The sequence below is a fragment of the Heteronotia binoei genome, unplaced genomic scaffold (assembly GCF_032191835.1).
Source record: "Heteronotia binoei isolate CCM8104 ecotype False Entrance Well unplaced genomic scaffold, APGP_CSIRO_Hbin_v1 ptg000154l, whole genome shotgun sequence".
Classification (NCBI taxonomy): Eukaryota; Metazoa; Chordata; class Lepidosauria; order Squamata; family Gekkonidae; genus Heteronotia; species Heteronotia binoei.
Window position 1 is genome coordinate 1059092 of NW_026799997.1, and position 13442 is coordinate 1072533.

Genomic DNA, 13442 nt, shown 5'->3' on the forward strand with positions numbered 1-13442 from the left:
GCAAACTCTGCCTATCAATTACCCACTGATTACCCACCTCAAATTTTTAAACTGATGGATTGAAACTGAGATTGAAATGAGATTGTCCTTTCTGTGAACACGGCCTGCTGGGATATTCTCTCTGCACAAACTTACTTGGTAAAGGAATTATCTTTACAATGACATTTATGCAGGATGAAAAGGGCATTCTATGTTTCGTTCCTAAGGGACTGTAATTCAAGCCCCTGGAATAAATTATTTTCCTCTGAAACTTTGACAGTAGAACCAAAATCCATTTTCTTCATTGGCTGCCATACTCCTCCCCCCCCCCACAATGGAGTGCAGTGGGGCTATCGTGAGAACAAATTAATAGTGGGGGAAGAAATTGGTACTTTCACTGCTATTACAATGAATTGCATTTAACTTTATCTTGGTGACAACTTGAAGCTAAAATCTAATAAATCGTTGAAATTATTCACATATGACTCTGTTTTCAAACATAATTTCTTGAGATGTTGGCAGCTGAACAGTGTACCTATGACAGGTTAAAATGAACATTTGGCACTTTGGTGTGAATGATCCTGACAACGGAGTCCTCATTAGGACTGCTGCGATTGAGCCCCCTGTCACAGTGGTCGTAATTGGTTCTCCTGTCATTACTGGAAACAGCAGATTCCAAAGCCAGGCTGTAGGTCTGTGCAGTTGGGGATAAAACAGTAGGGGAAATGCACCGAAGTTCCACACATACAAACTGAACTGACTGGGAACAGTGTACCTAGTACACAGGTTGAGAGAACACCTGTCCCATTTTGAACTAGTACAATAATAAAATAGGTTCCAAATAGATTGCAATATTTATTCATGTCTTTTCTGCATAGATCAAGGAGCACACTTAATTGAATCCTTTGAATTAAAGTGTCAAACTGTCCATCAGCATGGACATAGGAATAGTAAAAGATATGCAGCTATCAAGGGGTGGTACCAAAGGGTATGAGGGGGGTTATTATACTCTTTGTGGGTCACCTAGGACACACAAAACCAGAGTTCTTTAGAAAATGCATATTAATTAGTATATTTTTAATGCAGAGCGAGGCAGCCTTTGCTGCAGCTGGCTTGATGTTTTACATATTAGACTGAAGTTCAGATTTGGGGTGAACTGCATCTCCATGAATTGGCGAATACATGAAAAAAATGGGTTAGGAGTAGAGGAGCTTCAGCATCATCAAGACTTACAGAATGCTAAGCCCACAAATGCTGGAAATCTAAGGAAGGCTTCAGTCCTCCAAAAGAATTCTCATGAGATGAACTACTGCTTCAAAAACGGAAGACAGATTTTCAGCTATATTTCTCAAATTATAATTCCAAAGTACAATGCCTCATTATAAAGCTGAGGAGTCTTTCCACCCCTTGAAGCGACAGCTTTTAAACTAAGCTCACCTCACTTTTCTGGTTTGCACACCCTCTCCACAATTCTCCTTTAAGTCCACATTAGTCACTTTGCACACACTCCACGGATCAGTGACCCCTATATACTGGCTGCAGTCACTATGGCACGGGACAGCTTCATATACCTGGAATGTACACAGAGAAGAGCTGAATTCATACACGTGCATACCAACATTTGTAACAAGCAACATTAACTACTTACAGTAAAACTACTTAGAATTTGTAATGTTATAAAGAAACTCTTTGAGGTGAAAGGTAGGAGACATGCATTTTTCTATTAGTACTGTCAAGCAAAAGCATAAAAAGTCCATCCACATATTTGTGCATTCTTCCACCAGGCTCAAATGTTCGCCACATCTAACAAATGATGTTCCTCCCCTTTCTAAACCCCATCTTCTGTAGACTCCATTCCCCAAATCTCCAGGAATTTATTAACCAGAACCTGGTAGGTCTACCACTATACAGGGTGAGGTGGATATATGGACTCATGTTGAGTAACTTGAGTAACATGAGTCATATACTCATGTGGATATATGACTCATGTTACTCAGGTTCACTGATACTGATTTCTCACTAGTGTTGCTCCACCCCCAGACTTCTGTTTTCCCCAGTGCAAGCTATTGATTTCTCACCAGTTGCTCCGCAGGGGCATTTTGATGTGTGGTTCCCTCCAGTTCCCCTCATGGTTTCTTAATCCCTAAAACACAGCATCACAAAGCTGCAATGGGAACTGGAAGGAGCCGCGCGTCAAAATGCACCTGCAGAGCAACTGGTGGAAAACTGATCACTTGAGTAGGGGAAAAGAGAAACCTGCAGGTGGAGCAATACTAGTGAGAAATTAGCATGAGATTAAACTTCCATATCATTGTACCATTGGACTGGTCATCTCCTGACATGCCACAGCATTAGATTGTTGCAGGGTGCAATATAACACATGATTGGATATTGCTTCAATCAAAGTCCATTGCAATGTATCTTCATAATGAATCTTCCCACCTAATATCCTTATATTCATCAAGTCAAAATTTTAGCCCTTTTCAATTGTTAGTTTTGGGATTATCCAAAAGAGAGTACATGAATTATCGGGGATACATGCATGTGTTCATGGCACAAGCGGCTCCAAAAATAACAAGTGAAGGGGGATTTGATGCATACTTTAGTCTGCTAAGGAGATAATTTTTTCCTGGAACTTCTGATTTCAGGATGCAGAGAGGGTGGCCTTTATAATTGTTCGAAAGGGAGCTGGTGGATAATATATTGTTTCTTCTGTTCTTCCACAAGTGAGTCTTTCACACAGAAAAAGTCACAAATGAACTAAATGAGGTTTAAGAGCATAACAGGACTTTGCATATTTAACATAACCATGTGACTGATGACTGAGAGACTCCTCCTTCTCTTCCAAATATAATTCTGAATCCTTCCCATCTTTCAAACTTTGGTAGTTATATACTAGTGAGCTGGTTTTAATCCTTGCTCTGCACATACTCTTTCTTTCCTTTCTCTCTCTGCGCTGGCAACAACAGAATATTCTATGTGACGACTGCTGACGTCACAAAGAACTGCAACTGGCACACGTATAATCTCAAAGAAAAGTTACATCAACAGGCAAACAATTCACACAGTGGGGAGTTTTAAGTGGAAACATGCTTGAATGCTGTGCATCTGTTTCACAGACTCTTACCTGGGCCTGAAGCAGGTGTTGACCATGAACCCAAAGGAATGAGCAAAGGTAAATAAAAACAATAATTAGGATACAAAACAGACACTAAAAAGCAGACAAGCATTCTGTGCTGCTTCACAGGATTAAACGGAGGCTCCAAAGGAAAGAGGTCCTTGCAAAACACAAAGCCCTATTCTTGTTTCTTCTTCTGTTTCACACTGCAAGAAAACCTGCTGCTACCTGATGAAAAGGTAGTAGTACAGATACGATGGGCTTTGTCAGCAGCACAGGATTAAATCCTCATCTTGCATTTCTTGAGAGCAGCAATTGTTTAGAAGCCAGGGAATACTACAATTTTTACAAGGCCAGGCATAAATCCATCTGATTTTGGATAGGATTGATAATTTTACATGTCTTAAGAAATATTTTTCATTGTTTTTAGGAAAAAATACAGCAGAAGCAAAGAAAGATAGCTCTTACCACACCACACGCTATAGAGCATATATATTCAACATATAATATTTAAAAGTCAATAGCTTGTTGTTTTGTGGAAAGACAAATTCTAAACCCATATTTGCAGGGGAGAAAACCCTTTACATACTGTATATGCAGAAGTGTGCAGGATAAAACAAGAACTGAAGTTATTTTATGATAATCAGCATTTATATGATTTTTTGAATTTGGGAAGAAATTAGGCACAGATTAGAGACAAATAGTGTAAAAGATTCAATATCCTCCTTGGCTAGGCAGACCAGGAATGGCAGCAGCAACTGCCAAGTGATGCACAAGTTGCATAACTTTGGGAAAATGTGGTCAGTCTCTGCAAGTGTGGGTCTACGGAAACAATACTGTACCAGGTTTCAAATCTAGAATACAACAGCTTTGGATCCATTGAGAGATTCAACCCAACTTTGTTGGCATCCTGGTTTACCAGGAAGTAACAAACCACAATTTGTCATTTCATCTAATCTGGATGTCATAACTAACTGTGGTTTGTTACAAACTTGAAAGGATGGAACACAGAGGGTGCAAGTGACTTCCAAGACTTCTAAGGCTCCTCTGTACAGTCTCTCTTAATTTCATTTTCTGATTTCCTTTGCCAGAAGCAAAAAAAACCCAGGTACTTTATAATCCTAGAATCTGGTTTGCCTCAGGCCTTCCCACCCTTGCAGAGGTGCATACTGCAGCTAAGGCAATGCTCCTAATTTAGTCTAAACTGTTCTTAATTATTTTTAACATAGCTGCCTTTTGGAATTCATATTGAGTTGAAAAGAGAATCATAAATCCTCAAATAATTTTATGCAGTTACACAAATTTAGAGCAAGGGAATCTGGGTGATTCCTTCTGATAGAAATGTAAATTCAAAACTGTAACAAACATGACATTAGCTACCACTGGGGGGCAGCACAGTCATATACAATACATTCTGAACAGAATTTTTGGAATACAGACATTAACTTTCCACTGTTCCTGGTATCTGAAGGATGATTGTGTTTTATGAACTACTGTGAATTATTCTGAAAGCAGAAGCTTTGGTTCCAGCTCCTCCTATTAAAATTATCTTTCCACCAGTTTGAAAGCCTTCACTACAAAATTTACCCCTTCATGCTCACTCGTGTTTGGTATTAAATTGGATTACAAACTTGGTTTATTAGCTTTAGTTTAACACTTATTATGCTCTAAACTAGAACTAATTGCATCCTCTTACGTGGAAAATCAAATCATTCAACCATTTCCTTCTGAGCCTGCAAAATGTCAACATGATGGCATTTAGCAAATGAACATCTTATTCAGTTGCAAATAACCAGCATTTGACTACCAACATATACAAACATACACACAGACACCTTTTCATATTTTCTTCCCTCCCACGCTAGAAGGGATTTGTAGATGGAAACAGGGCTCTTTTTCATTTTAGGAGAAAAAACAATTAAAAAACATTAAAAATGGAGCTAAATCAATGAGAAGAGATACAAGGAAGTTTTCTTCTATCAAATAGTTTCTAACAAGGAGCAGTGCTGATACATCTTGTAAATCAAGATCTTGTTAAATATCTGGCGGGAGTTTCATCTCCATGAGGCAGATCTCTTGTGTTTGTCTGCAGTCTTAATACACTGTGAAAATCACCCCCTGGCCCCCAAATATTTATTTGGCAAAAAATGTATAAGCAAATTTCCATGGAAGACCAACAGACTAGTAAAAGCCAAGAGAAGTTCCATAAGCTACAAAGGAAAAGAAATGTGTAGACATTCCAGCTGCCCACTGAATACTTAAAATAGCATCAGAGTGTACATGCTGGCATATATCCTCCCACTCCACTAAGTGGAGTGACACTTTGGGGTGGGGGTGGGGGGGTCAGGCAGCAATTTTTCTCCAGGCCAGTTTGGCAAGGGATCCTGGAGGTTTTTGCCATCTTCTGGGCATTGAGCAGGGGGTCAGTGGGAATGTATGAATATGTGTGGGGGAGGTATTTGTGAAGTTCCTGCATTGTGCAGTGAGTTGGACTAGATGACCCTGGAGTTCCCTTTCAACTCCATAATTCTCTGATTCTATATCTTCCTGCAGCCTAAGGAGCCTTCCTCCAAGAGAAGAGCCACTGAAGGTTGTGGAAGACCTTTAGGCTTGGGGAACTTCTACCCACCTAAGACAGGATACCACCCATTACGTATAAAGTCATCAAAGTACGAGACAGTCTCTGGACTCACTTATAAAAATTGTTTGCCCCTCCAGTCATGGGATACTCTGTGCGTTCTGAAGCTTGTGAAATGAGAGAGATATTTAAAAAGAAAAACTCTTATTCTTTTGAAAAAAAAAACATTATGCAGATAACAGAAAATTAATTACCTGACTGACATGATCCAACTTGGGGCATGGCCTTCCACCATTGTAGGGCTTCTCTCGCAGCCACTTAGACCTAACTTTGACCCCACTGCCGCAAGCCTTAGTGCAACGTGACCAGTTAGACCATTCACTGAGCTTGCAGTCAGAAGGGCATGGTATGATGCAGGCTTCCTCAATGTACCCTGGGTGAAGACAAACAAAAAGGGACAGCCTCCTCAGTAGGTTTCTCTATAGGGCGTCCATCCTCCCCACAGCTTCACAGTTTTGCTTACAGGGTCCAAAATCTGACTCGACAGGAGTGTGTCAATACTGCAATTTCTTCATCATTAAGAGTATGATAAAATTCAGCTGGAGAATTTATACATGCACAGCCTAAGACCATAACCAAACTACAGCTGAACACCTGCTGTGGTGGCTTATTAGGATTCACACTCATCAAATACCTACAGTTCTGACCTAGTGACAGCAAGAATGTAACTGACACTGCCCTGTCTGTTCTTATATCACTCTCACACTGCAAGAGACACATTAAAATAAAATGCCTTGCAAATCAGATGACTACCTTTCCACAGCTAAATCAAAGGACACTGGTGATGCTTATAACATATGTTCATGGTCTACTCAGGTCAAATGTGCCAGATCCTCTTGAAACCAGTGAACTTAACACTCTGTGTGTTCCTGTGACTAAAAAGGGAGCGTGATCTGCCACATCAGTGATCTTCAGATTAACAGACATCTGTCCTCCTTTTTACAGAGCAAAAGACTGAAGGAAATGTAGTTTTCAAATGCTACTAGGTTAAACAGTTTTATTTTATTTTTATTTATTTTATAGTCCATCTTCCTTGCTGAGACTCAAGACAGATTATGGGATAATAAAATAGTGCGATCAAACTACACAAGACAAAAAGAATCAAGATAACAAACCATCTAAGGCAAGGTATACTGTAAACAGTACAGAAGGGAGATTACAAAGTACAAGAAAATGCCATCAAAGCAGTGATACCTACAATCATTGTAGTGGATAAAGGTGCCCTCCTGGGGTGTTCCATTCTGCTACAGTTCTTAGAACAACTTTTTATACAGGGACACTATATATATATATGTTTAGTTATATGGAATAATTGGCAGCCATACTTTATAATATATGTCACACACTTAAGGTCGGATATGTTGACGTCTGCCATTAATTTCTATACAGAAACTATGTCATATGTGACTCAGTGTCAAGCAACAGAAAGAAAACTAGCGGAATCTCAGATGCCAACTATGAAAATAACAGTTGTCATATAGACACTGATTGACAATTACATGCTCAGCTATGCAGGGGCAAAGTCTACCATACTTGGGCCTCGCAACAAAAATATGGAGTGGCAGGCCAGCCAGCAGTATGTCTCAGAGCTCAGCCAACCTTCCCTGAATCAATGATGCAGACTTGTAGGGCCATGCTGAACACTCAAAAGAGTCATTAACTAATGTTAACTAAGAGCCTGTCAACAGGATGTTTTAGAAATGGGCTACAGATACCTGGCTGCAGGAAATGGCTTTGCAGGCCACCCACTCCAGTTCTAGTGTATAAAGTGAATGGGATATAAATCAAATAAATAAATAAATAAGCACTCATAGAATTGTGGGCTGCTCATTTAACCTTCGCAGTTGTACATGTTTGGGTAGCCACATCTGGTAAGGATATTTTAGACATTACTGCTAGGGAAATGTTTTGGCTGTGCTTGTGTTAATGTGGTGATGTTTGAACAGGCCCCAAGCAAGCAGATAACTCACAGATTTTACTATGCTGGTCTATCGTCCTTTCCCCATTTTTATAGAACTGATGCTACTGTTGGAACAGCTTACTTAGGATACTTGCTACGATTCTAGTGGCATATGGAAGGTAGTCATGAGGGAGACAGTTTGCAGTGACAGCCGTTGTAATGAATGAATCAGTTAATGCAAAATGAAATCTGAGAAGCAGTTATTCATCTACTACAAGATATATGCTCAGCCAATACCTTTTGAAGCATTTACAACATATCTGACAACAGAGTGAATGAACTTGCATCACTTAATCTGCTATCATATCAGCAGTATTAAATGAGGCACACTATTCCATTTGGGAAGATTTGAAATCACAGGCTAATACTCCCATATTATTTAGTACGTGTAGTCTTTTAGACTAACTATATAATTGCAATACATTCCTTAATACGTTAAATGATTGCTTGTGTTCATCCATCTGAACAGGCTTCATGGGAGTATTTAGCAAGCAGATGGGCATTTTATCCACTATGTAAAAACTATAGGAGGCTGAAGATGAAAACCACACATTCTTTGAAGGTTGACAGATTAGCATATGACAGCTACCTTTTAAGCTTTGCCTGTGCTGGCTGATTACTGCATAGTTTAGAATGAACCTGATACACATCAGTAAGTAGCATTTGGACAGTACAAAATCAAGAAATCAGAGCAGATACATCATCACTACACTGAGCTGCTTCAAGCCAAAAGGTTACATTTCAATTTCATTAACAGTGCTTCATAAAACATAGATTACAGCCTACTTCTGCTACGTATGGCAAGATACTGTTGTTCCTTGCTTTCCACTCTTGTGCATACAGCTGCACTGGTTCGTTCTGTTTACTTCCTCAGAACACTAACAAAGACAAGTTTTTCTCTCTCTTTGATTTTGCATGCTTGTTGAGAAATTCAAACTTTGTTGCATTAACCGCCAAAATATCACTGTTTTTAAGGGAACCTGTTTATCTAGACAGGAGGAAGATAAGCAAACCCTGTCCACACATTCAAAGCGACAGCCAAACTGCTCAGGCATGTTTCTGCACTAGAAGAAATATAATTCATATCACTATCTTGAACAGGAGAGTCCTTACAAGAATAAGCCTAGATGGAAACACGAGAGTCAGCAATCCACGTGTCTGTTTAAGACTGCAAAAGTTAACAAGAGGAAAACACACATCAAATAATTACAATCACTTTTAAAAAATAATTACAATCTGGTCCAAATAAAAATATTTGGATATGGTACTGTCCCAACATACCACTAGGGCTCATGACATATTAGTTACATTTAAAGGAGATATAATTTTAATTAAATACTAGTTTATCATCGTAATTCTGTATCAGCCACATCCATAGCTTCGCATTCTTTCCCTATAAGAGAATTTTTTAAAAAGCATAGAAACCTACTTATAAAAGCATTTCTCCACTCTTGATTTCCAAATAGAAATACCAGACTGTTCTTTGCATTTTCCACACATCCTGACTTTTAAAAAAGATTTTAGTCTTCCTACAAACCATAACAGCAACCTCTAAGAAATATCTAGAATCAAATAATCATAAAGATGATGTTCTGTTTAGTGTTTACAATACAATTTGTTATGACTCGTGAAACCGGAGGCCTGTGACAATGGTTTAAACTTCATTGCATTGGATGGTCCCCTTAAACTCCAACCTTTGATCTCATTGTTCCCAATGTTTAGCCAAGACATTCATCATCTCTTACATATTTACATCAATTGTCCCTCTGCATTCCCATTTAATAATACACAGCCAAACAGAAATGGAGCCTTGCTCCTTACATGGAGGAAAGAAGAATAAAGGCAGAAAGTCAGTGAAGCAAAAATCAGTAATACCCACACAGACATATGATTGCCCAAAATGATGGATAACTAGGCATATATATGGAAGAATTAAATGCATTAAAAGATTATGGGCTCGAAGAAAAGGGAAGGATGTAGTATAATTAGACATTCAAGAACACCGTGATTGTGAACTGCTGATTTGGGGCAAAGCAATTTTAAAATCCATTCTATTTACATCCTGCCTTTCTTCCATCAAGAAACTCACGGTGAGATACAAAGTAGTTGGATGGTATACTATCATACTACCAAGGAAGACTAGGGACACTGTGCAGAGAAAGGCAATGACAAACCACATCTGCTCATCTCTTGCCTTGAAAACCCCATGTTAGAACTTCACAGACTCACAATGAGATACTCATAACTCAATGGCACACTTCATTTCTGTATTCAAACTATTTACATCCTGCCTTTCTCCCATGAAGGAACTCAAGACAGCACATGCAGGATTCCCAGGAAGTCTACCATCGAAGCACTGAAAAATCCTATACCTGTGTAACTTCAACCAGATTGCTGTGTCATGTGCCTTCCACAGATAGCTTCTGGTTCTGCTGTGTCAGTGGCCTATTAATTTCAGCATAAAGTTACACCACCATATTCTTAGTTTTTTTAAAAATAATTTATTTGCCATTCTACTGAGTCACAGCTTCAAGAAGCAGCTCAAAAATAAAATAAAATCATAAAGAAAATCAACAATTAAAATAAGCAAACAAAAATTCACAGTCTAAACTCAGAAGCAGTAAGTTAAAACAAATACAACCAGTATAAAGTAATAAAAGCACAACTCAGCAGCAGAGAACACAACCATCCCACTAAATAAAATGACACCATAACAGTAAGAAAATGCCCACCAAGAGTCAAAGCATAACCAGAATAAAAACAGATGGTATCCGGTCAAAAACATGTTGAAATATCATGATTGGGGGGGGGGGGGACCCTGCTCAGATTCATGTATAATCTGGCAATGTTTATAAAGATTGGAAACATCTGCAGAGGATATAGCTTCTTCGCAAGAATTGGCACAATGAACAGATTACCTTTTGTAAAATATCAGCTAAGACACATGAATCCGGATATTACATGACTGTCCAACATCTTGGGGGAGGGGGAGTATAGTTTTCATATAACTGATCTACCAGAGTTTAGAGAAGGACACAATGTCTTGAATTTCCCTTGACTTTCAAAGGTATTTACAGTCTACCTGACAGTATTTGTATTCATGGCTATGTTACAGGAGCCCAAAGAATGATGAATTGAAATACAGCATGTCTTTTATCTTGTTTTCAGGATTAGCCTCCAAGGCTTCACTGGCACATACCAATTGATCTTCTGCATCAGCAGTTTGGTCTTTTCTTTATTGAAGAAAGACTTCCCTAGTTTTTCATGCTAATGGACACCTCACAGGTCATGGCTTACTGTGAGATCAAAAATGGTGACACTAGTTAAAGCGGAAGCAGAGTCCCCCTTGCACATCAAAAATGCTGATGATGTACCAGCCAAAAGCAGAATGAGCAATTAACAGCATTCTTGCAACTGAACTGCACTTCTGAATATTTTCAGTTACTGAGAAGAGCATCATGATTCCTTAGATCTCATGAAACACCACTGTTTCAAAGGTAAATATTCTCAATAAAGAATTTGGGATAGCAGGATATGCTTTTCTGGTTTACCATCAGGAAATATGATTCTATATTACTTGTCAAAGAATTTGGGTATGATCAAATGAGTCTGCCTACAGGAGGATCCACAGGTCAGCTCTTCCACCACATTTTCCTCTAATCAACGCATGATGTTTTGACATAGTGCTAAGTCTTGTGACAATGTCCAGCAAGGACTCAGATCCTCAGCCGATGCATATTTGGAAAACCAGATATCTACTGATAGCCTGATGTATGGGGGTTAAGGAACAGGTGCTGATCCCTGGTAAAAATTAATAGTGCAGTCCACAGCAGAGTTGCACTCTCCTAGGACCTAGGGTTGCCAAGTCCAATTCAAGAAATATCTGGGGACTTTGGGGGTGGAGCCAGGAGACTTTGGGGGTGGAGCCAGGAGACATTGGGGCGGAGCCAGGAACAAGAGTGTGACAAGCATAATTGAACTCCAAGAGAGTTCTGGCCATCACATTTAAAAGGACAGCACACCTTTTTAAATGTCTTCCTTCCATAGGAAATAATGAAGGATAAGGGCACCTTCTTTTGGGGCTCATAGAATTGGACCCCCTGGTCCAATCGTTTTGAAATTTGGAGGATACTTTGGGGAGAGGCACTAGATACTATATTGAAAATTTGGTGCCTCTACCTCAAAAAACAGCTCCCCCAGAGCCCCCGAAACCTCCAGATCAATTCCCCATTATACCCTATGAGAAGACGTTTCCCTCTCCACCACCCCCCCCCCCCGTTTCTGGCAAATCTGATGCAGGGGACTCTGTACTCACGAGTTGCTGCCAGCTTCTCACAGCAACACAGGCACACCAGCTGGGCACTTTATGGCATGGAATAGGAAGCCGGCAGAACTCACTCACCTCCGGAGGTGCAAAGGCACATGGTCCTTTGGGGGCGTGGCTGGGCTCCCCTCCCTTCACCGGCCAGCTGACTGGGGGCAGGAAGCAGCCTGAGAAAACGGAAGAGCTCTGGCTGCTGCGATCGGGGCTGGGTGGGAAGGGCTGCCGTTCTCCCCCTTCCCTCCCCCCGCTTTCCCTTTTATGGCCAGCGGGGGGAGGAGGCTCCAAATCGGGGGTCTCCAGGCCTAGCGAGGGATTTGGGAACCCTACTAGGACCACTGATGTAAAGTAACTCTGTTTAGGATTGCACTGCGAATTTCCTATGGATCATACAAAATTGTTTAAAAAAAATGACTCACAGTAAGAGAAAAACATTGTGTCTACATATTAAAATGCATATGTAGCAGGTCCAGTTCAAGATGTTTTGACAGCCAAAGAAAGGTGCACCTTATCATTTCCTGGGCCTACACCAGCTGCTAAAGCCCCTGCTACAGTGCTGCAACTTGATGAGCAGTCTTTCAGGGCTCAGGATGTAATAGCAGTTATCCTGCTGATGGCTGGGAACCAATGGAGACCTTGCTGTGCACTGGCACCGTCTTCACTGTGCTGCCCCAAACAGTGGATTGGGTAATTCATCTGTTAACAGTCAGACCCTTCCTCTCACTGGTCAGTTTATAGCTAGAAAAACCATAAAAACTCTTCATACCATATACATATCAGCTCAAATACCATAAGCTGCAATGTACTGCCTGGCCTAAAATGACACAAAATGGATGCCAGCCAGGGACAAGTCTGGAATATAGTACAGAAGTGTGAGTCAGAAGGGCTGATCCACTAACGACCTCCTCCCCACCCGACAGAGATGCATAATTTAGAACAAAGGGTTTCCCAAGAACATCTGGCCTCACCTTGGACTAATTTAATCAAGACCCAGCTTCAATTTCCCCTTACTCAGGGGTGTCAAACATAAGAGAAGCCATGCTGGATCAGACCAATGGCCCATCCAGTCCAACACTCTGTGTCACACAGTGGCCAAAAAAAGAAATTTATATATATATACACGCACACACACACATATAAACTGTGGCTAATAGCCACTGATGGACCTCTGCGCCATATTTTTATCTAACCCCCTCTTGAAGGTGGCTATGCTTGTAGCCGCCACCACCTCCTGTGGCAGTGAATTCCACATGTTAATCACCCTTTGGGTGAAGAAGTACTTTCTTTTATAAGTTTTAACCTGACTGCTCAGCAATTTCATTGAATGCCCACGAGTTCTTGTATTGTGAAAAAGGGAGAAAAGTACTTCTTTCTCTACTTTCTCCATCCCATGCATTATCTTGTAAACCTCTATCATGTCACTCCG

At 40.3% G+C, this 13442-nt stretch overlaps 1 protein-coding gene across 5 annotated transcripts in view; it reads right to left on the bottom strand.

Annotated features, from left to right (window-relative positions):
- Window positions 1–13442, bottom strand: part of LOC132590530 (thrombospondin type-1 domain-containing protein 7A-like) — a 190188-nt gene that overhangs the window by 50376 nt on the left and 126370 nt on the right. For all 5 annotated transcript variants that reach the window (XM_060263445.1, XM_060263448.1, XM_060263446.1 and 2 more), the window contains 2 exons: window positions 5930–6108; window positions 1417–1550 (listed from right to left, as the gene is read on the bottom strand). In XM_060263445.1, the coding sequence (XP_060119428.1) occupies window positions 1417–1550; window positions 5930–6108 (313 nt within the window). The remainder of the gene's footprint in view (window positions 1–1416; window positions 1551–5929; window positions 6109–13442) is intronic.